The 21859-nt window shown below is 66.8% G+C and overlaps 3 protein-coding genes across 5 annotated transcripts; 2 read left to right on the top strand and 1 right to left on the bottom strand.

The window, feature by feature from the left end:
- Positions 1–98: 98 nt before the first annotated feature.
- Positions 99–4051, top strand: ZNF513 (zinc finger protein 513). 2 transcript variants are annotated; one of them, XM_067294533.1, is made up of 3 exons: positions 99–221; positions 2022–2612; positions 2944–4051. In XM_067294533.1, the coding sequence occupies exons 1-3, from the start codon at positions 182–184 to the stop codon at positions 3693–3695; spliced, it is 1383 nt and encodes a 460-aa protein (XP_067150634.1). In that variant the 5' UTR covers positions 99–181; the 3' UTR covers positions 3696–4051. The 2 variants fall into 2 exon arrangements, with proteins under 2 accessions (XP_067150634.1, XP_067150633.1); XM_067294532.1 differs by having other exon boundaries at positions 2019–2612.
- Positions 4052–4269: 218 nt separating this feature from the next.
- SNX17 (sorting nexin 17) lies at positions 4270–13761 on the bottom strand. The gene is made up of 15 exons (XM_067294531.1): positions 13653–13761; positions 9860–9934; positions 9217–9334; positions 8675–8739; positions 8455–8565; positions 7929–8019; positions 7615–7702; positions 7145–7214; positions 6946–7038; positions 6580–6783; positions 6091–6213; positions 5873–5950; positions 5632–5706; positions 5208–5249; positions 4270–5116 (listed from the first exon to the last, which is right to left on the bottom strand). Exons 1-15 carry the CDS (start codon positions 13710–13712, stop codon positions 4997–4999), a joined length of 1413 nt encoding a protein of 470 aa, XP_067150632.1. The 5' UTR covers positions 13713–13761; the 3' UTR covers positions 4270–4996.
- A 1149-nt stretch (positions 13762–14910) lies between these two features.
- Positions 14911–21275, top strand: EIF2B4 (eukaryotic translation initiation factor 2B subunit delta). 2 transcript variants are annotated; one of them, XM_067294530.1, is made up of 13 exons: positions 14911–14972; positions 15107–15150; positions 15758–15896; positions 16392–16598; positions 16798–16880; positions 17116–17207; positions 17613–17727; positions 18073–18149; positions 18366–18468; positions 19616–19743; positions 20339–20519; positions 20619–20799; positions 21031–21275. In XM_067294530.1, exons 1-13 carry the CDS (start codon positions 14948–14950, stop codon positions 21228–21230), a joined length of 1575 nt encoding a protein of 524 aa, XP_067150631.1. In that variant the 5' UTR covers positions 14911–14947; the 3' UTR covers positions 21231–21275. The 2 variants fall into 2 exon arrangements, with proteins under 2 accessions (XP_067150631.1, XP_067150630.1); XM_067294529.1 differs by having other exon boundaries at positions 16389–16598.
- Positions 21276–21859: the final 584 nt, after the last annotated feature.

The raw sequence follows: 21859 nt of genomic DNA, 5'->3' as shown, positions 1-21859 counted from the left end.
AGCCGGGAGGCGGCGGACCCTGCGCACACTTCCGGCCGCCCGCGTCCACTTCCGGGGCGCCGCGCCCGCTTCCGCCGCTGGCCCGGCCTCGGCCGGAAGCGGAAGTGCCCGGGGCTGAGGCGGGGCGGCGGCGGCCGCCCCTGGCTGGCGGGGGCGGCGGGGCCGGGCCGGGCCCGCCACGATGCCCCGGCGGAAGCAGAGCCACCCGCAGCCGGTGAAGGGTGAGTGCGCGGCGGCGGCGCTCGGCGGGTTGCAACGAACGCTGAGGGCGGCCCCGGGGCGGCGGCGGGAGCGGCGGCGCCGCCCGGCGACCTGCTGCTGGGCCGCGGGCCGGCCTGCGAGCGGGGCCGCCGGGAGCGGTGTCCCCGCGGCAGCGGCCTCCCGGGGGCGGTGTCCCCGCGGGGAGTCCAGCAGCGCGCCCCGGCGATCGCCCGGCAGCGGCCCCTCCCCGGAGCGTCCCCTGGTAACGACCCGCACCCGGTAACGGCCGCGCCCCGGCGCCTCCCCCGGTTACCGGCCCCTACCCGGCGGCGGTGCCCCGCCGGTGACGGCTGCCTGGGTAATGCCGCCGATGGTGACACCGGTAACGGCCTGCGGCCCCCGGGGGGCCTCCCCTCCCGCCGGGGGGCGCCCGGAGTCGCTCGGGGGCGCCGGGGCCGGTGGGGGAGCGGCGGGGCCGTCTCCTCCGGGCCCGCCCGGCCCGGCGCCTCCCCGCGCTTCGGGCCCGTCTCTGGTGCCGCACAAGGGGGCCGAAGCTGGTCGCGCCCTGCCGAGGCGCCTGGTGAGCCGCGAGCGATGCGGGGATTTACCCAGCGGAGAGGGGCACTGGCGCCCGGCTCCTGGAGCCCGTCCGCCCGCCTGCGCGCCGTTGGTGTGGTTCTGCCCCACGGCGGCGAGCGCCGCGGTCCGCGTGCCTGGGCGGCTCCAGGCTGCGCCGGGCTCGGCCCCAGCTGCCGGGCAGACGGGGCTCCACTCCGAGGGCTGCGCTCCCCGCAACGTGCCGGCAGAGCCTGGTGCCAGGACAAAGCCCGCTCTGTCACAGGCGCCCGCCGTGGAGCCAGACGCTGCCTGTCGTGGGGAGGATGCAGAGCGCTTCACGGTGGCCCTTTCGCCATCACAGAAATGTTCCTTTCTGCGCTCAACTGCCAGCACCAGCCGGGGAGCAGCACCGGCACCTGGGGGCCCCGGTGTCGACCTCGGGAGAGCCACCACTGGCTGCGTCCTTGTCCTGGGGCAGCGCTGTCCTATGCGGGCAGCACCTGCGTGGCTGGGGGCTGCAAAGCCGGGAGCCCCTCCGTGGGGCGTGAGGCAGAACTGCAGTGTTCCCTGGCACGAGTGAGGCTACTGCTGGACACCCCTGTCCGCCCTGCACTTTGCGCAGGGCTCTGGGAGCTGCACTGGGGCGGGCGGTAGCGAGGGGACGCGGCCAGCACTTCCCGGGGTGCGGCTGTGGCGCCTGGGGCTCCCTCCCGCGGGCCCCGGTGTGGGGGCCTGGCTGGTGTTGGGGCTCGGCGCGGGCCGCGGGGGCTCGGCTGGCTGCCGGCCCTGGGGCTGCGGCTGCGCCACAGCTGAGAGCAGAGCCCAGAGCAGGCGTTACGGGGCTGAGCCTTCCTGCCCAGGGCAGGTGGGTGCCGCGAGCTGTGCTTGACCCCTTCTCACCGCCACCGCTCCCCCTGCCCTGGCCCAGCAGTGCCGGTGTCAGAGGGCCCTGAGCCGATGGGCTCAGCCAGCTGCAGCGCTAGGGAACAGGGCTCGCTGGGGGGCTCTAGGACAGGCCACGGCTGTGAGGATCCTCACACTGACGTCCCTAGCGAGGGCGTGCGGCGCTTCGGGGCCGCTCCTGGGCGCCGCCAGGGTGGGCGAAGCCCCCCAGTGCTCACCTGGCCGTGGCTGCCCTCATCGGGCCCGTGCCACCCCCAAGGTGGCCAGCGCTGCCCACCACCGGGGCTGGTGGCACCGAGGGGCTTCGTCCGGAGCAGCCGCCCCCTGACGCTGCCCCATCCCCGCGCTGTTCCCAGCAGACACGCTGGTGGGGAAGATCGCCATCCCAGCCTACGCGCTGAGCGACGACGACTGCTCCTCCGGCTACCAGCAGCTGAGCGTGGAGAGCGACCCCGAGGAGGGTGGGGAGCCCGGCCCCGCGGCACTGCCCTGCCGCCAGTGCGGGCTGCAGCTGGCCGCCAGCCTGGGTCAGAGCTGCCTGCAGTGCGCAGGGGCCGAGGGGGGCCGCAGCCAGCGCATCGTGTACTCCTGCCAGCTCTGCCCCTTCGCCTCCCACTACTCCAGCCACCTCAAGCGCCATATGAAGACACACAACGGGGAGAAGCCGTTTGCGTGCCCGCAGTGTGCCTACGCCTCTGCCCAGCTGGTGAACCTGACCCGCCACCTGCGCACGCACACAGGGGAGAAGCCCTACCGCTGCACGTGCTGCAGCTTTGCCTGCAGCAGCCTGGGCAACCTCAAGCGCCACGAACGGGTCCACAGCCAGGACAAGCCCTTCCAGTGCGCTGCCTGCGACTACCGCTGCAACCAGAGCCGCAACCTGAAACGGCACATGCTCAGCCACCGCCTGCCTGAAGGCGAGGGGTCCCATCGGCGCGACAAGGACCCAGGTAACGGGGGGGGGGGGGGGAGAGGGACCAGCCCTGGGGGCACCCCACAGCACAGCCCGGGGCAGGGGGAGGTGGGGACCCGGCCCCCCTGCTGCCCCCACGGGCAATATCCCACCATCTACCTTCATGCCAATCCCAGCGCTCGCCCTCAAGCCCCTGGGGCCTGCCAGGCCTGGCGTGACCTGCCGCCAGCCTCACGCTGTGCCCTCACCTTCCCCGGGCACGGCGCAGGTAGAGCATCTTCCCCAGCTCGTGGCCAGGGCTGCTTGGAGCTGGGGGCTGCCCGGGCTGCGCCGCCCTGCTCACGACCCTGCTTGCTTTTGTCCCGCAGAGCCGCTGCTGCCGGAGCTGAGCCTGCACGTGGGCAGCAGCAACGGCCCCTTCCTGCCCGGCTGCGCTCGCCTGCGGGGCGACGAGACAGCCGCGCTGCCTGAGCTGCTCTTTCCCTTCACGTGCCGCATGTGCGGGCTGGTGCTGGACGATGGGTTTGCGCAGGATGAAGGCCTGGCCGAGCAGGTCTGTGGGCGCTGCAGCCTGGCAGTGCTGGGCACCGAGCCGGGCGCCAGCCCCCGCAAGGGCACAGGGGACAAGGGCTTTGCCTGCAGCCTCTGCCCCTTCGTCACCCACTACCCCAACCACTTGGCGCGGCACATGAAGACGCACAGCGGGGAGAAGCCGTTTGCCTGCCCGCTCTGCCCCTACGCCTCCGCCCACCTCGACAACCTGAAGCGGCACCAGCGAGTGCACACGGGCGAGAAGCCCTACAAGTGCCAGCTCTGTGACTATGCCTGCGGCAACCTGGCCAACCTCAAGCGCCACGGGCGCATCCACTCGGGCGACAAGCCCTTCCAGTGCAGCCTCTGCAGCTACAGCTGCAACCAGAGCATGAACCTGAAGCGGCACATGCTGCGGCACACGGGCGAGAAGCCCTTCCAGTGCCGGGACTGCCCCTACACCACCGGCCACTGGGACAACTACAAGCGCCACCAGAAGATCCACGGCCACACAGCTGAGAGCTGGGTAAACCCGCGCAATGCCAAAGCCCTCCTGGCCCCTCCTGCTGTGGGCGCAGCCCTGCCCTGAGACAGCACTTAGCCCCACGCAGGAGTGGGGCCCTGGGGTGCCTCAGCTGTGGGGCATCCTGGCCATGGGCCTGTTGCGGCGGCTCTGCCCTCCCTGGGGGAGGGACAGCAGGAACTCCACAGGGGCTTGGGCTGCCTTAATCAGGGCCAGCTGCGCTGGGGGCAGCAGGGACCGGGTCTCCAGCAGCCCTTTCCCCGCGGGGCAGGGCAAAGCCATGGCCAGCGGCTCTGCTGGGCTCGGGCCCACCCCAGCCAGTGTGGCCACGATCAGTTATAGCGGTGGTGCTGCGTCCCTGGGGAGGGACCCTGTTCCTGCCTGTTGGAGCCTTCCTCGGACGGAGTTTGGGGGAAATGGGGTGAGGGGGTGGGGGGAACAGGACTGGCTCCATGGCTGTTGCCATGCCAGTCAGTGTAATTTATATTGTGTATAAAAGCATTAAACAGTCAGTTTTGTTATCTGCTGTTCTCCCTGGGGGCATTGTTCTGCTCCCAGAAAGGGCAGGCACAGGGCTGCCAACATGTGTGGGCAAGGGCAGCAGCCCCCCTCCCACCCCTGCCTCAAACAGACGGCCCAGTACCAATCAGGATCCATTTTAATCATCATTGCAGTGTGTAAACATCGGTTACTGTCCATTAATGCTCCGGTCGGTCTGAGCAGCAGGAGATACGTGGTTACAAGCCTAGATTACGCTGGAGTCTATGAGCGGGTTAGAAATAGGGCTCTGCACAGAGCCCCACTGGAGACAGCTTAATGTAGGCTGTCTCTGAGCAGAGACCTAAACGCTAATTTGGCATTATGGAGCCTCACAAGGGCCGCTCGGTGCCACCAGGCTGCTGCCCCCAGCCACCTTGGGGCAGCCACCCCCCTACGCAGCTGGTCGCTTGCACTGGCACTACAGGCAAGCTATGGGCCAGGCCTGGTGCTGGCCCAGGCCCTCCTGGGGTGGGCGGGGGGCAGCTCTGCGCCCTCCAGAGCTGGGCCAGGCTCCGCGACACCTGCTCCAGGGCTCAGCTGGGGCCCGCTGCTTGGGTCAGGCTGGTGTCGTTCTGGGAACAAGCCCCCTCCCAGCTGGGCTCCAGCACAGCGCCCCTCGCTGAAAGCCAGCGGCAGGAGACTTCAGCTGCCCCCACCCTGAAGGCAATGGCGGGTTGGGGATGAGCTCCCCAGCCCTTGGGGAGCAGGGGAAGGTGGATGGTAGCAGGTGAGAGGCACGTCGATTGCAACCTGTCTGCAGGTTGTACATTCCTCAGCGAAGGCCCTTGGGCCCTCAGGCCAGTGCTGTCCATGGGAAGGGGGAGCGACTACAGGTCTTCATCGCCAATGCCCTCAAAGGCGTAATTGCCATGGAAGTCGTTAGCGCCCACATCGTTAGCAGAGCTGGAGTGGCTGATCCCTCGTAGGCTGACTGAGGTGAGCTTGCTCTGTGGAAAGGGGAGACGCGTTAGGGCAGACCCTACTTATCCCCGCGCAGGCTCAGGGTGGCAGCGTCTGACGTGCCCACGTACAACTCACCGAGAGTTTGACCACCGGCTCCCTGGAGGCGTCAGGCGAGTCCTGCGGGACACCGCAGTCAGGCAGTGGCTGAGGCAGGAGGACACCCCAGCCACCCTTCCCACTACCCTCCTGTATCCCTGCCCCCAGGAACCACACTAACCCTTCGGGAACAAGGCCCAAGGCTGCTAGATCCCTCCTCTAGGGAGCCTGGTTACTGGGGACAGGCCTGGGACCTTCTCTTCCCGGGGCTATGGGAGGGAGGCACCGCAGCTCTGCTGTCCCCTGACCCGACCCCTCCCTGCTGCCAGCCCCAGGAGGGCACAGTGAGGCCAGTGTCACCCCTCAGGGCCCCTGGGCTCCTGCACTAGTTCGGGTACCTGGCACAGAACTAAGCCCCCAGCAGCACTAGTCTCCCCTCCCAGGGCAGCGAGGTCCCACTCACCAGCAGTGGTGGCGACTTCACAGCTTGCTGGCTGTCAGAGCGCCGCAGGGCCCCGTTCACCCGCCGGCGAAACATCTGCAGGGGGAGGAGGCTCAGCTCAGTGACAGGGTCCTCACAGGCAGCTCTGGGAGTGCAGCTGGCCCCGACCCGAGAGGAACGAGTGGGGCCGAGCACAGACCCCATGGAGTCACTGGGGCAGGATGGGACCCCCCCAGAGAGGGCATCCGGCCCCAACCCTCACCTTGCGGATGCTGCCTCCGGATTTCTTCACCATCAGCTCATCCACCATGGACTGCAGGCAGATGCTCAGCATGATGGCCTGCAAGATAGAGGCATCACGAGGCTGTTGGAGCCCAGCTCTGCACACCCATGGCCCTCCTGGCACCCTGCACTGAGCCCAGGGCTGCACCCTTGCTCCCGCCCTTCCCTGCTGCCAGCCTGGCACGCAGGCAGCCCTACCTGTGGGCTGGTGATGGTGACCCACTGCAGCCGGTCCTTGCTCATTAGATACTCAAAAGCCAGCTCCAGCTTCACCTCTGACTTCCCTGGGCTGCTCCCTGAAGGACCATTGCTCATCGGTACCTGCAAGGACACACACTGGGGCTGGAGGTTTTCAGAGGACTTCCCTGACCCCCTGCGCTGATTAAGGGCAGTTGCCCAGCTGGGAGTTTGCCACAGACCGCCTGCCCAACTCGCACTGGCCTTTCACCACCGTCAGTTCTTCTCACAGCAGCAGCAGCAGCCTCTCAAACCATGCTCGTACCAATGACCCCACTCAGCCCCAGACCAGAACTGAGACCTTCCCCAGGCCAGACGGGCTGGGTGCAGACAACACAGCCAGCGGCTTCCCTGGGGAGAGCTGCTAAAGCAGCCTTGCACAGCAGGGTCCTGACAGACCCCAAGCAGCCCTCCCTGCTTCCCAGGGCCCTGTGGGCGAGCGGCACTCACCGAGGACGTGACCCGCCAGCACCGCATGCGCGTGACCTTGAAGCTGCCTTCCTTGATTTGCTCACTCGGCAGCCGCACCTGGAAGTTGAGTTCGTTGTTGCCAGCACTGACAACGACATGGCATCCCTTTTCAGGGAAGTCGGTGATGCAGGGGTCGAACTTGAGATAGCCGTAGTACTTCAGGGTCTGCGCCAGGCGGACAAACTGTGGGCAGAGCCAGGCAAGCTCAGCACAGCCACACTCTCACCACACCTCGGTCCCAGCCCTCCAGGTGAGGAACAGGCACCACAGATGCCCACAGGAGCAGTGCCAGTGCCAGCCTGGTGCCTTGGACTGCTCCAGACACAGCACCGCACCCTCCCCTACCTCCTTCTTGGAGACTTTTTCCTGCAGGGACTTGAGCTGCCGGTGCTGTTCCTTGTTGACGAGGATCCATCCGTGCTCAATGTCCGACACCGTCTGCCAACAAGCAGAGGCTGGTGAGCAGCTGGGCCCAAAGACCCTGCACAGTGGTAGCTGGGGGATGCAGTGCTCCTCTTCTCCCATCTGGGTTGCCCCAACTCACCTGGGCATACAGCAAGTTCAACCCCACACGATGCTCCATTACATCGTCATCATAGGAGGAGTCCCAGTAGCTAGAAGGAAACCACACAGGTCAGCTCATTCCCCATCTCCTAACAGCAGTGGGGTGAATAACACCTCACATGCTGGGACCAGCAGCTGGGCTGGCTCTCATGGCCAGCTCCCTCTGGGTAGCCTTCAGCTGCCCATGCTCCACTCCTCTCCTCCCCATCAGCTGCCAGAAGGAAGAAGTGCTGTCTCTGGGAAAGTAGACACAGGGGCCAAGCCCACCGGAAAGGGCAGCCCAGCCCCAGGTGTCACTGCTGGGGACAGCCAGGCATGTTCCTAGCGGTCAAAGTGTCCCATCGGCTGTGATGGCAGGAGGGAAGGGGGTGTCTCCTCTGCAAAGCAGGGAGACCCTGGACACGATCCCACTGCTCCAGCGGTCGCTGCCCCTTGGGCTCTGCAGCTCACCTCTTGCGCAGAATGATCCTGAACTCGGGGTTGTGCAGGCTGGTGACAGACACGTACGGCAACTCGAACTCCTGCAGCTTCCGCACAACTGCAAGGAAATGGTAGCTCAGCAGTGGCTCAGGGCAGGGGGAGCCACTAGCCCCCCACCACCCGGGGCACACAGGGGGAACCTGCCAGCACCCTGCCGCCCGGGGCAGGGCCACCTGGGTCTAAGAAGGCAGCTCTTGCCCCTGGGCAGGGCACAGCTCTCCCCTTCCCAGGGCAGCAGCCTCGCCACAGCCCTTGCAGGGCTGCCCCCAACGCGCTCTACTCACAGGAGAAAGCTCCGTCCTTAGTCTCTCTCACCAGGAAGAGGCTGAAGTAGCCAACCAGGTCATCAGGCAGATCTAGCTTGGAGGCCACAGCCTGGGGGCGAGAACAGGAAGTCACCACTTCCCACTGCAAGGCAGCGTCCTCGCCCGGGAGCCCCATGGCAGGATCCGGTCTGTGTGCATTATCAGGGGTGGTTCCCACCAGCAGGAAGCCAGGGCCTCAGCCGAGCTGGGGGCCAGGGCAGGGGGTGCAAACGGACAAGCAGGGCCAGGGGAATCATTGCCACCATGAAACAACTGGGGGCCTGCTGCCACGGAGCCGGGCCCAGGAAGGGGCACAGGTACACCGTAACCAGCCCCAGAGCTCCTTGGCACCCAAGACAACCCTGCTCTGGGGTAGGGATAAGGGAGAGAGGGTGAGAGGGCTGCCTCAAGGCTTGCCAGGCTGGGGGGGACACATCCTGCAAATATAAGAAGTCACAGGCTTGGCAGAATGGGCTGGTCCAGCCCAGCACAAGAGTTTTGGCACCTCAAGGACATCCTCCGTCTGGTCCGAGGTAAGGATGGTGACCTTGACCTTCTGGCCATTAGAGAGCAGCACTTCCAGCACCACCTCCTCTGTGGGTATCTGCTGCGTCTCCTTGAGAGAGTAACAGGATTAGCAGCTCAGCCCCATGCGCCACAGACCACCCCACCCCGCGCAGGCTGCCCCCGCAGCCCACCACATCCAGCAGCTCCCGCCCCCTCACCTGCTGGGCCTTGCGCAGGAAGCTGTTGAAGATCTCACTGCCTCCCAGCGTTGGGTCCTGCCGCACTGGATGATGGAACATGGACAAGGAGTCAGGCAGCACGTGGGAATTTGCTTAGCTCCCTGCCCCTTCCCATCTATTCCACAGTCCCTCTGACTGTACCCGGACTGAATGTGCATGTGTGTGCAGGATGTGCGCACAGACAGCTACGGATTCCCTGGAGCTGGAGGCACCAGCAGGTCCCCACCTTTGCCAGCCCAGGGAAAGGGAAGGGCTGGGGACAGAGGAGCAGCCCTGCCTGTCCTGCTCCTCGCCAGCTGACATCCAGTGGACAAGACCAGCTATTACCCGGGCAAGGCTGGGGATGTCAAGATGGGCCACAGCAAATTGAGCTCTTGGGGGGAGGAACTGGTCAAATCCAGGTCCAGAAGGCAGCTGGGCCATAGGAACGGTGATCTGGGCAGTGCCCTGAGCAACCCTAAGAGGGAAGCAGTCATCGAGCCACGGCATGCAGAGTGGGGCATGAGTCACAGCCAGCTTACCAGCCTGCATGTACTTCTCCAGCTGTTCCCGTCGTTGCTCTACCTCTGCTGGGGTGAGGGTGAAGATCTTCTTTGGAGGAAAGGCTGGAACCACATTAGCGCCATACTCTTTCCTTAACTGGGAAGAGAGCACAGCACTATGAGAGCTGCCAGGCAGAGGGTGACTGTTCTGACTCCCACTTCCCAGTGGTTTCTGGGGCCCCGACAAGGGGAGCAGGGAGCTCACGACCACTTTCCCATCCAAATGGGCACCCAACAGTTTGCAAGAACTCAGGTAGGACTTTGCAGAGCGTGAGAGAATGCCTGCACCCAACGCCAAGGACCAGAAAGCGACACCCGTCCAGTCCCATGCTTCGGGGCAGGCAGGTCCAACCCTGGACAGCACAGGCCTACTCACAGCCACCGCACAGCCCGACTCCTCCAGCTCTCCGGCAGCACTTGGTGCACTACCGCAGTGCCCAAGGGCGGCCAACCCACCGGGCTGCCAGCCTGGGCCCCGACCCCATGGGGTCCGGCACCTCGCCTGCAAGGAATGCAGCGAGCACAAGGCCCAGCAGAGCCGCCCCGAGGGGAGGCCGATCTGCCACAGTGCCTCAACCCCCGCCGGGGACCAACTCCCGCCAGCGCCCTCGGGGCTCCCTACCTGCTCGTGCAGCCCCAGGAGCTGGCTGTACCGCACACGGCAGTGCAACACACCGTTCACATGAATGTTGTAGGCCTGTGGGGAGAAACGTGCGTCAGAACCGAGCGCTCGCAGGCGTGTGCTGGGGACGGAGGGGCCCCAAGGCCTGCCAGGCTGCGGGGACGCAGGCCAGCCCAGGAAGGAGCCTGCACGGGGCCCAGCCCAGGGGCAGGGAGATGGGGGCAGCCCAGGAAGGGGCGATGCTCCCCCAGCCGCAGGGGAGACAGGGAACCCCCTACCGGGTGTCCCCCAGCGTCTCTCCCGTGGGCAGGGCACAGGCACGTGGCGCTGGGGATCCAGCACCCTCTAGGATGGCAGGAAAAGCCAGCCCAGGAGACCACATGGCCTGTTTCTGCTCAGCTGCTCCCCTCGGAGAGGTGGTCGCACACAAGTGACCAGAGGGAGGGGATGTAATGAGGAGCCGGGCCCCAGGCTCAGCTCTCAGCCTGCTCCAGCCACCAGCAGGAGCTGAGCCAAGGGTCGGCTCAGCCCTGACATGCTGTCTGGAAAGGCTCAGATGCGTCTGGCTCCGAGTTACCATGGAAAGACTCCCTGTAAACGGGCCAGGAAAGCCTGCAGCTCCAGGGAGGCCAGGCCTGCTCTGCCAAGCACAGCCCCTGACACTGCTCCGCAGTCGGGTGACCCGGAAGCTGTGCGACGTGAGGAACGTCAGCCCCGCGCTGCCCTGACCTGGGACCGAGCAGGACAGTCTGTCCCATGCCCCAAGAAGAGCTGAGACCCACCTGGCTCCCCTTGCCTGCCCTGAGTACCACCGCAGGAGCTGCAATCGTCTTGCAGGCACTGACCCTAGCCCAGAGACACCGATCCTGCCTGCAGCAGCCAGGGCTCTTGCACCACACACTGCCCCAAAGCCCACGGCTCTGCAGTGCCCGTGCCCCTCGGGCGCCCTCCCTTTGCATAGCCCAGGGGCCTTCTCCCAGCTCTCGGCAGACAGCATCTCCAGCAGCTCGGGGGACGGGCAGGACAGGGCCGGGCACCCTGCGGCTGCCTCTGCGAGGCCACGATCCAGCCCCCTCGGTGCATGTGACAAACAGCCCCCCCTGTGCACAGCCGCTCGCCAGCCCCCTCCAGCACAGCCAGGACCCGAAGAGGATGCTGTCAGCAGCCACAGACCAAACCTTAGCAAGTGAGGAGTGGATCAGATAAACACCCAGGACTCGCACACACAAGTACAATAAAGGTGCTGAAGGGTTTTGGTGTGTTGCTCATCGAAAGATGAGTCAGCGCCAGCACAGACCTGCAGCTCAGTAAATATGGTAAAAACTGCTCAAAAAGTACTAGCGCATTAAAGGGATACGTCTGTTTGACACCAGAAAGGTGTAACCCTGCTTCTGCCCAGCCACAGGGAGGGCGAGGAGTCGCTCTGCAGCCTCGTAGACATGGGTGTCCCCAAGTCAGCATGCAAAGATAACCCCCGCAGCGAGGAGGAGAGGCGGCAGCCAGCTCATTTTTCAGCTCATTTTTCAGGCCCCCACAAGCCCTCCCGAAAACGTCAGTGCAGCTACGCTGCGGCCAGCGCGGCATCCAGGCTGGGCCCAGACCAGCAGAGCAGGGGCTGGCAGCCAGCTCTGGAGAGCGGGCACCGCGCAGCTGGGACGCAGTGCCGGGCTCCACCGCCCGCCTTGGCCTCCTCCTCCTTCTCCTGCGGGTGCATGGCCACGAACAGCCCCTGCCACAGGGCAGGGAATTCCTTCCTCGCGGACTGCCTGGCCATCCCAGGCCAGCACGACACGTCCCAGCGCCCCGCCGCGTGAGGCCCACAGGCAGCCTGCCCTCCCCGCAGACAGCGAGCAGAGGAACGCAGCACTGGACTCATTCACCTCCATCCCCACCGCCGTCCCTCGCCTGTACAGCCAGAGGAGCCTTCGCCTAGCCACAGCCTGTGGCGAGAGCCTGCTCTGCGCCAAGCGCTCTCCCTGCCAGCCCGCGAGGGATGGAGCGGAGCAGAGAGGAGAGAGCGCACGCTGCCAGGGCCCGGGTCGCTCCAGCCAGGGCACGAGGCACCCTAGCGCGCTGCCTCAGCCCAGCGTCTGCACTGGCACGCCGGGGACCCGCTCCACCGCGGAGCTGCCAAGCCGTGAGGGCGTTCACGCCGCGCAGAAACAAAACAGGAAGCCGGGGGGCGGACGGGCTGGTGGGCCGCGGCTGCGCTCCAGCCCCCAGGACAGGCCGCAGCGCTGCCTCCGGCCAGCAGCCAGCCCACCGCAGGGCCGGGAATGCCGGGGCGGTGGGGAACGGCCTCCCGCCCCCAGGCACGGACCGTCCCAAGCATCCCCTACGGGCAATGCCCAACAGGCTGCACCCGGGCACAGCACCCTGCAGAGCCACCCTCACTGGTCCCGATCGAGGCCACCAGGGGAGACACTGGCTTTGGAAACGAGGCCCCACTCTCTGTCCCCCCAAAATGCCAGGCGGGGCTAACGCACCTTGGCTACAGGAGACAAGCACCCTTTCCTCAGCATCTCCGAGCCCATGCGGGACAGCCGTTCCCTGCTGCCACCTCGTCAGCATTACTGAGGAACGCGGGGCTGAGAAAGGACCAAAACCAGCCCTCACCAGGGCCCCACCGCACCACTGTGCTCCTTACGGACCAGAAACACACGTCCTCGCACCCAGAGAAGGGACTGCGCAAGGTGACGACACACCCAGGCAGGACCCCACCACCCTGCAGCGGGGCTGGAGCAGCCCCCGGCACGCCGGCCGGAGAGCAAGCCCACGGCGCAGAGCTGGGCTGCCACGGGGACCCGCAGCGATACCTCCCTGCTTACGGCCCAGCAGCAGAAATCCCACCCAGAGGGGCCCTGGCCCAGATCCAGGCCGGGTGCCCGCAAGCGGCCAGGCCAGAGCCGCTCAGTGCCACCCTGCCATTCCCACGAGCAAACGAGCGCTCCCGGCCAGGGCGGAGGTGCCACCGCAGAGGCAGGGCCAGGAAGCTAGGGAGCTGATTCAGGGATTCCAGCAGGTTATCGGAGAGGTCCAGGAGCTGCGCCGTGCTGCCTGTCACGCTCCGCTCCCTGCAGCCGCCCCCCGGACCTGGGGGCAGGGGAGCACGGGACCTCCCCGTGGCTGCCCTCCGGACCCCGGGGCAGCGGGAGCTCCCCGTGGCCGCCCCCCCGACCTGGGGGCAGGGGAGCACGGGACCTCCCCGTGGCTGCCCTCCGGACCCCGGGGCAGCGGGAGCTCCCCACAGGCGCCCTCCGGACCCCTGGGAGCGAGATCTCCCCGCGGCCGCCCCCCCGGACACCAAGGAGTGGGATCGCCCCGCAGCCGCCCCCGGACCTGGGGGCAGGGGGGCACGGGACCTCCCCACGCCCCCCCCCGGGCCCTGCGGAACGAGGTCGCCCCCGGACCCCGGGGCGGCAGAGCACGGCATCCCCCCGCAAAACCCCTGCTGGATCCCTGGGGCAGCCGGGCACAGGATCTCCTCACGGCCACCCCAGGTGCAGTGGGGCGCGGGATCCCCCCCGAATCGCCCCCCGGACCCAGGGGCAGTGGGGCGCGGGATCCCCCAGCCCCGCAGAGCCGCCGGTGCCCCGGGGCGGCCGCACCGACGGGGCCGAGCTCCGCGGCCGCTCAGGCCGCCCCTCCCGCCCGGCGATCCCCGTTCAGGGCGGCGCCGGCCGGGCCCAGCGCCGAGCTGCCGCCGCCGGGCCCCGCCGGCCCCCGGAACCGGGCCGCGGCCCGAACCGGAACCGAACCGGGCCCCGCGCGGGCAGACCGCGCCCCCGCTCACCACGTAGGCGGCACCACCGTCGCCGGCGCGGGTCTCAGTCTCAGGGATGGAGAAGTGCATGGTGCCGGTGCCGGTGCCGGGCGGCCCCCCGCGCCGCGCCGCGCCGCGCCCCGCCGCTACCTGCCGCGCGCCGCCATGTCGGGCCGCCGCGCGCACCACGGCGCCGCCCCGCGGGGAGCCGCGATGGCACCGCCCGCCCCCGCCCCGCGCGATGGCGCGGCCAGGGCGGAGCCACCGCGGGGGGTGGGGCGGAGCCACCGCCGGCGGGGTGGGGGGGCCGTGGCCGGGGTGACAGTGCTGCGGCGCCCCCCTCCCCCCTGCAATGGTGCAGCCCCTTAAAGGGGCCCAGCCCCGCGATGGCGGCCTCAGGCCCTCGTGCTCCGCCGTCGCGGCCGCTCCCGGGGACCTCCCCGGCGGCCCCCTGGGGCCCCCGGGATACCCCGTGACGTCCCAGTCACACCGTGCCACCCGCTGCTGGGCTGGGACGGGGCCTGGGACCCCGGCAGCACACAGCAGCCCCCAGTAATGTCCCAGTGACTTCCAGCAACACCTCAGTGCTGGGCCTGGCTGGGGTCTGGGACCCCTGGTGACATCCAGTGACTCCCAGCAATGTCCCAGTGACTCCCAGTGACACCCCAGCGCCCAGCATGGGCCCAGCTGGAGCAGCCCCTGAGCCCGTGACCCCCAGCAATGTCCCAGTAACACCCCAGTGACACCCTAGCACAGGCCCAGCCTGGGGCAAGGACACCCGGTGGCCCCCAGGCGCCTGGTCCTGCGGGCAAGCTCGCCCCGAGGGCGCAGTGCTCCTGTGGGGTGCTGACCTGGCCCTGCTGTCCTGGCCCCCCGTGGGGCCATCCTGGCCGTCCCTGCCATCCCAGCACCCCCTCCCCATGGGCTGCCCCATCCCCACCATCCCGGCCCCTCGCCCCCCATGGAGCCACCCCATCCCTGCCATCCTGGCCCCCCATGGGGCCGCCCCATCCCCTGTCCTGACTGGGGTCACCCTAACGTGTCACCCAGAGCAACGTCACCCTCACGCATCACCCAGAATGGGATCACCCTTACATGTCACCCCCAGAGCAATGTCACCCTTGTGTGTCACCCCCAGAGTGGGGTCACCCCTCGTCCCCCCCCGGGGAAGGGAGCAGTCGCCCCACGTGAGCGGCCCTAGCGCGCGTCGCCAGACGTCACGCGGGCCGCGTCCCTGACGTCACGACACGTCACGCAGAGGGGCCGGCCCGCCCCGGCGGCGCCGCCCTCCGGCCGGCAGGGGGCGCTGCGCGGCGGGAGGCGCCATGGCGGAGCGGGCAGCGCCGGGCGGTGAGTGCGGGCCGCGCCGCCGGCACCGGCACCGCGACCGGGACCCCGGGGCTCGGCCGGGGGCGGCTCCTCTGCCCGGGCCCACCCGGAGCCGGCCCGGCCCCCGGCGCCGCTCACGCCTCCCTTCGTTGCAGGTGCGGGCCCCGAAGCAGCCGCGCCGGTGCCGGCAGGAGCGCAGGTGAGCGGGGCCGGGGGGCGGCGGGGGGGCGCGGGGGGGCCGGGGAGGGCCCTGGTGTGGGGGGCCGGAGTGGGGCTGGGGGCCGAGCCAGGGATCCTGTGTGTGGAGCCGGAGGAGCTGTGTCAGGGCTGGGGGCCGTGGTGTGGGGCTGGGGGCCAGGCCAGGGATCCTGTGTGTGGGGCCAGAGCGGCTGTGTCAGGGCTGGGAGCAGTGGTGTGGGGCTGAGGGGCTGGGAGCCAAGCCAGGGATCCTGTGTGGGGGGCCAGAAGGGCTGTGTCAGGGCTGGGGGCTGTGGTGTGGGGCTGAGGGGCTGGGGGCCGAGCCAGGGATGCCGTGTGTGGGGCTGAAGGGGCTGTGTCAGGGCTGGGGGCCGTGGTGTGGGGCTGAGGGGCTGGGGCCAAGCCAGGGATCCTGTGTGTGGGGCTGAAGGGGCTGTGTCAGGGCTGGGGGCCGCGGTGTGGGGCTGAGGGGCTGGGGCCAGGCCAGGGATCCTGTGTGTGGGGCTGGAGGGGCTGTGTCAGGGCTGGGGGCCGCGGTGTGGGGCTGAGGGACTGGGCGGGGGCTCCCATGCAGGGGCTAGATGCTGCCTCACCGCCTGTGCCCGCAGGTCCCGGAGCTGTCTCGGGAGGAGAAGCTGCAGCTGCGGAAGGAGAAGAAACAGCAGAAAAAGAAGAAGAAGAGCGAGAAGGGTCCGGGAGCAGAGCCCCCTGAGCCAGGGACGCCCTCTGAACCAGGGCAGCCCCAGGGTGAGACCTCCCTGCCCCAGGCAGCCCCCGAGCCAGGATGGCCCTGAGTTGAGGCCTCTGGGTGGCCTCCTGGGCTGGGATTGCCCCTCAAACTGGGACAGCCCTGTGGTGGGGTCCCCCAAGAGCCCCTGAGCCAGGAACATCCCCCAGTTAGGGGGTGCCACAGTGGGACCTCCAGGGTGGCCCATTCCTCCATGCGCCTGAGTCCTCGTCCCCACCAGCTCTCGGCAGAAGGGCCTTGCATTTCTGCAGGGACCAAGATGGAGCAAGGCTAGTCCCTTCCCCACCTGAAAGCAGGGCTGGCCTGGGGGTCTCCACATCTGCTGCAGTAGGGCTTGGTGGTGCTGGAGAATGTGAGGTTTGGTCACACCTGCCCTCCTGAGGGCAGACCCTTGCACAGAGGTGGATCTCCTTGCCATGGGCTTCCCCACATGCTGGACTGCGTCTCCTGGTGACAAAGGCTGGGCACAGACTTCTCCACTCCTTCTACAGTAGCTGTTCACCCAACGTCCCTCCCAGCCTTGGCTGATGGCCCCGGTGGCACCGAGAAGCCCGCAGGGGGCAAGAGCAAAGCTGAGCTGCGAGCGGAGCGCCGGGCCAAGCAGGAGGCTGAGCGAGCCCAGAAGCAGGCCAAGAAAGCGGAGCAGAGCCAGGCAGCCACGCCAGCCAAGCCCAGGCTGACCCCCACTGAGCCTCAATCCGGTAAAGACCGTGACACCACAGGGGTGGGCAAGCAGGGAGGGAGGGGGCTGGGGCGGGGGCTTTGCAGGGCACAGGGCAGTACCCACCCAGTCCTTGTGGCATTTCCCTGGTGCCCAGGGTGCTCCTGCGTGAGGGACAGCCCATGGGGGCTGCACCAGGGTGGCACTGCCTCACGCTGCCCTCTCTGCTCTCCTCACAGTGGTGAAGCGGCTGCCGGAGCATGTGCAGGTGGACGACCCCGCTGCCCAGAAGAAGTTGGCCAAGAAGCTGGAGCGTCAGCAGGTAGGAGGAGGGCTGGGCGTGGGGGAGAAGCTGTATGCTACTAGACAGTCGTGCTGTGGGTGCACAGGGTGTGTGTCAGACTGCGTGCATGGCAGGGAGCAGGGCTTGCTCCCTGCTGGGCAGAGGGGACTTCTGGTGCACCACGAGTAAGCTCTGGGGGCGATGAGTGGTGCTGGAGTGAGCGGGGCGGTATGGGGACGCTGGACAAGTCATCATTGCCACTGTTTGGCTGCAGGTACCTCTGAGGCAGGACTATGGCACCAAGGTCAACCTGTTCTCCCACTTGCACCAGTACAGCCGGAAAAAGCCACTGACTCAGCAGATGAGGTATGTGGCCTCCCCAGCCCAGGCTCCTGGCAATTGCTTGGCTCTGCTTTGACTGGCCTGTTTGCAGGATGGTCTAAAGTGAAAGGGTGCCCTGATCTGTGTGTGTGGGATAGGCTTGATATGTAGAGGGGGCACCTGTCAGATGCTTTGGGGAGTGGAGGTGGGGGCAACGGCTTGTCCTGTCTGTGGGATGAGGAGAGCTGCCCTCAGGGAGCGCAGGGCCGTAGGAGAAGGAGCTCTGGGGTTAGCTTGACTCCTTGGGTTGCAGAGCAAGTAGGAGCCTGACAGACAGCTCTGTTCTTGGGGCATCCCTCGGGTAGTCTGAGTAGGGGCCTGGCAATAGGTTAATTTCCACTGGGCTGTGGAGTGACAGTGCTGACAGCTCCCTCGTGTTTGTCCCCGCAGCATCCCCTCCACTGTAATCCATCCAGCTGTGGTGCGTCTTGGCCTTCAGTACTCCCAGGGGATCATCAACGGCTCCAATGCCCGTTGCATTGCCCTGCTGGAAGTCTTCAAACAGGTATGCAAGTTACCTATGCCCACCAGGCAGCAAGGGCATTGCACCAGGTGCAGGCACCTCTCCCTGTTCCCTGAGTCCTGGAGCTATGGCCGTACTGTCATCTTCACCCTCTCCTTCCTGTTCTGGGGCCATGGTTGGAGACACCCTTCCCCGCCTTACCCTGCCCTGGTGCTGCTGCAGCTCACACATCCCAGTGCCCCTCTCCGCTCCCCTGCACAAGGACGTCACCCTGCACAGCTTGTCCTTGTGCCCGGTCTGCGGCCCCTCGGGAGCAGGCAGATGTGGCAGCGCCTGGCCAGAGGGAGCAGGCGCCCCACACTCATGCGCTCTTTCTTCTTGTCCCAGCTGATCCGGGATTACTCGACTCCCCCCAATGATGAGCTCTCGCGGGACCTGGTGGCCAAGCTGAAGCCGCACATCAGGTGAGGGCTCCCTGTGCCGGAGCAGGGGCTGGAGCTCCACTGAGTGCAGCCCATCAGTCTCTTCCCAAGGCTGTTGTTCACCCAAACGCAGCTGGGCTTTCCCGGGGGCTCTGGGTTCTGCCTCCCTGCCCACCATCCCCAGCCCGGCTGCATCTTCCCTCTGCCCTTCCTTGCCCCGCAGGCTGCTCTGCAGCTGAGCCTGTTTCCTCTCCGCAGCTTCCTGAACCAGTGCCGACCCCTCTCCGCCAGCATGGGCAATGCCATTAAGTTCCTCAAGAAGGAGATTTCCTGCCTCCCTGACACCCTGCGAGAGGAGGAGGTGAGTGGCCTCCTGCGTGCAGCACGCTCCAGCCCTCTGGCCGCTGTGGGCAGCGGGGAGCCTGCAGGCGGGCAGCCACAGGCATGTGACGAGGGGGAAAGGGCCCTGGAGGCAGCAGGGCTGCAGGCTCCAGGGTGGAGGGACGGCCCCGGCGCAGGTGGGGCAGGCAGAGGGGAGGGATGCAGGCGGCAGCAGCGCTGCAGGGAAGCTGAAGACTGCCCTGCCACCCGCTGTGGCCCTGGGGACGCGGCCAGACCTGCTCCCTCTGCGAGCAGGTGCAGCCCAGCAGGGTCGGGGGATCGGGGTGCGCTGCAGCAACGCTAGACAGCTGGTGCCTTGGTGCTAGTGGGATGGGAGCTTGCCAAGAGCCAGGGTGTGATACAGGAAAGGCCGCAGGAGGAGCACATGCTCCTAGTAAATACAGCACTGCCTCGCAGAGCTGGCCAGCAGCCAGCGTTGCACCTCGTTGAGAAATGACTCTCAAACAGCTGCAGGACGTGCAGGTGGCTCCAGCCAGCGCCGTCCCCAGCAGCAGGGCAGGCAGAGCACCCGACACCACGAGGTGGAGGTGCCCTTTTCCCCCAGGACCCCCTGTGCACCTGGTTTGACAGTGTCAGCAAAGCCGTAGATGGGGAAAGACATGTTTGTCAGTGCTCAGCTGTGTCCTATGCAGAAAGCTCCATGGGAGCCCGGGGGCTGTAGAGCGAGGGCAGGGTGTTATTATCCGTCCGGACCTGGCTGTGAGGCCCCTCAGGGCAGTGCAGCTAATGGGCGAGAGGAGATGGTCTGCAAAGGTCTGAGCAGTGATGTCTGCACGGGACAACCAGAGCGACTGTCCTGGAGATCCAGGGAGCTGATGGCCATGGCTGGGGAGGGCCTGCTGGCAGCCGGAGCAGCCCACACGCAGCACGTCCCCAGAGGCTGCTGTGTGGGTGTGTGCGGACATGTGCGGGTGCAGGAGCAGCTTCACAGGCCCTGTAGAGTCCCGTCACAGAGAAGGTGCCCGCAGCAAACAGGCTGGTTGGGAGCAGGACAGAGCCCACCGCCTGTAGCAATGCTGAGCCCGCAGTCCACGCAGGCTGCAAGGGGCACAGAGCGCATGGAGCATGGCACAGCTGTGCTGCATGTGATGACACTGTCTCCCTAGGCCAAGGAAAAGCTGCAGGACACGATTGACAAATATTTGCGGGAGAAGATCCTTCTGGCAGCTGAAGCCATTTCTAAATCTGCCTTTGAGAAGATAAATAACAATGATGTGATCCTGGTGTACGGCTGGTAAGAGGAGAGCCAGGGCAGCCAGGCTGAAACGCAGCTCATCACAGGGGTGTTCCCCGTGAAGGAGGGAGAGGGGGCTCGAGACATGGGTCTCGGGAGGGCTCTGGGACAGGGTAGCGCTTGTCACAGGAGGGCGGTTAACTTCAGCTCTGACCAGGCTCATCTCTCGACAGCCCCAGCCTCACAGGGTCTCTGCGGGAGCCTGGCTCCGGCCTGGGGTGACAGAGACACATCTGGAATCGCTCTGTTTGGGTTGGATGAGCCCGGGGAGCTGTGGTGACAGCTGGGCCTGGCAGTACCGCTCTGCTGCAGCTGCTGGCAGCCAGCCCAGCTGGGCACTTGCTGCCCCCAGCCCCTGGTTCACCAGGCTGTCCCCTGGCTGAGGCCCCACACTGACGCTCAGCAAACCCCCAGCTGGCCAGCACCGGCTGAGTCCCCACTGGAGCCCACGCCAGGAAAGCCTCCTCTCCCACCCAACTGGTTTCTGGTGATGCTCTCCACAGAAGCGCCAGCACGGGGCCAGCTGGGCGGCTGTGTGGGTGGGTAAGTGCTCGGCCTGGCTGGCCAGAGCAGCCTCCTCACTCGTGTCTGTCAGCTCTTCCCTGGTGAACCGCACACTGTGTGACGCCCATGTGGAGAAGGGCCGTGCCTTCCGCGTGATCGTGGTGGACAGCCGGCCGCGGCTGGAAGGCCGGGACACACTGCGCCGGCTGGTGCGTAAGGGCATTCACTGCACCTACGTGATGATCAACGCCATCTCTTACGTGCTGCCTGAGGTGAGGAGCAGGCTGGGGCTGTACAAAGGGTGGTGGCAGGCACGGAGAAGGCTGCAGGATGGTAAAAGGCGCTAACGGGTCCTTTTGCATCTCTGACAGGTGACCAAAGTGCTGCTGGGTGCCCACGCGCTCCTGGCCAACGGCTCTGTTATGTCCCGGGTGGGGACGTCCCAGATAGCACTGGTCTCCAAGGCTTACAACGTGCCCGTCCTGGTGTGCTGCGAGACCTACAAGTTCTGCGAGCGGGTGCAGACGGACTCTTTTGTCTCCAACGAGCTGGGTACGGCTTCGGTCCTCTCCCTCCCTCCTGGCGCTACTCCCTCTGCCTGCTGCTGGCCAGTACAGGATGAGCTGCCCCGCTGTCCCCTTTCCCAGGGGAGTGGGTTGCCACTCGCGGCAGGGTGGCCACTGGGGCTGGTGGGCGGCAGTGCTGCATGCCTCCTGAGGGAGGGTGGAGATGTGCTCGTCCTTTCCCTGGTTCTGCTGGCTGCATCTCTCTTTCTCTCTGTAGATGACCCTGATGACCTGATTGTGCTCCGGAAGGGGCAGGCCCAGCTCAGTGGCTGGGCAGAGAACAAGTCCTTGCGCCTCCTCAACCTAGTCTACGACGTGACACCACCCGATCTGGTGGATATGGTCATCACGGACTTGGGTATGATCCCCTGCACCTCGGTGCCTGTCGTCCTGCGTGTCAAGAATGTGGATCAGTAGCAGGGGCCACTGCACGGACCCTGAATAAACCCAGTCCCCGCGATACACCTCGTCTGCCTTCTGTGGTGTGGCAGAGGCCATGGGGCTGTGTGTCACCCCAGTCTCAGCTCCAAACTTCTCCAGGGCATGCCTGCTCCTCCTGCCCAGCTCTGCGCAGCTTCAGGCTGCTGTGGGGAAGGGCCTTCCTTGTCGCTGGGCCCCTTCTCCAGGGCCTGGGGGAGGAGGTGACACCCAGGCCCCTTCCACTCGCATCTGCCTCCTCTGCCTGCGATTCTGGCATCCCATCAGGCTGGGCTTGTGCAGGAGAGCCTGCCACCTCTGCCTCGCCCACAGCACCCCGGGGCTGCGTGCCAGGGCTGCTTCCCAGCACAGCTGCTCCAGCAGGAGGTGCAGGGTCTGGGCTGGGCAGAGGCCACAGGGTCTGGCAGGGGGGTAGGTGATCCTCCCATGTTCTGCAGGCATTCCTCATCCCTTTCCAATGCACCAACACTGGCATCTGGCACTGCCAGCAATTGGGCAGGAATTGCTGTGCGCTGTCTGTGCTTCCCTGGTGGTGCCGAAACCCGGAGCCATCGCTGCCCTGCCTGTTCCCAGCTCCTGGGTGGGGGCAGAGAGCACGGTGCCCAAGC

Source organism: Apteryx mantelli, chromosome 3 (genome assembly GCF_036417845.1).
Source record: "Apteryx mantelli isolate bAptMan1 chromosome 3, bAptMan1.hap1, whole genome shotgun sequence".
NCBI lineage: Eukaryota > Metazoa > Chordata > Aves > Apterygiformes > Apterygidae > Apteryx > Apteryx mantelli.
This window is presented reverse-complemented; position numbering and strand designations above follow the sequence as displayed.

Excerpts from the sequence above, each read along its gene's own strand:
- ZNF513 (XM_067294532.1), top strand. The coding sequence starts at position 182 with ATGCCCCGGCGGAAGCAGAGCCACCCGCAGCCGGTGAAGG. Across the intron at positions 222-2,018 it reads CCACCCGCAGCCGGTGAAGG|CAGACACGCTGGTGGGGAAG; the intron begins GTGAGTGCGCGG and ends CGCTGTTCCCAG. Across the intron at positions 2,613-2,943 it reads TCGGCGCGACAAGGACCCAG|AGCCGCTGCTGCCGGAGCTG; the intron begins GTAACGGGGGGG and ends TTTGTCCCGCAG.
- SNX17 (XM_067294531.1), bottom strand. The coding sequence starts at position 13,712 with ATGCACTTCTCCATCCCTGAGACTGAGACCCGCGCCGGCGACGGTGGT. Across the intron at positions 7,703-7,928 it reads TAAGGACGGAGCTTTCTCCT|TTGTGCGGAAGCTGCAGGAG; the intron begins GTGAGTAGAGCG and ends ATTTCCTTGCAG. Across the intron at positions 5,951-6,090 it reads TCACCATCACCAGCCCACAG|GCCATCATGCTGAGCATCTG; the intron begins GTAGGGCTGCCT and ends TCTATCTTGCAG.
- EIF2B4 (XM_067294529.1), top strand. The coding sequence starts at position 14,948 with ATGGCGGAGCGGGCAGCGCCGGGCG. Across the intron at positions 17,208-17,612 it reads CCACTGACTCAGCAGATGAG|CATCCCCTCCACTGTAATCC; the intron begins GTATGTGGCCTC and ends TTGTCCCCGCAG. Across the intron at positions 18,469-19,615 it reads ACACCCTGCGAGAGGAGGAG|GCCAAGGAAAAGCTGCAGGA; the intron begins GTGAGTGGCCTC and ends CTGTCTCCCTAG.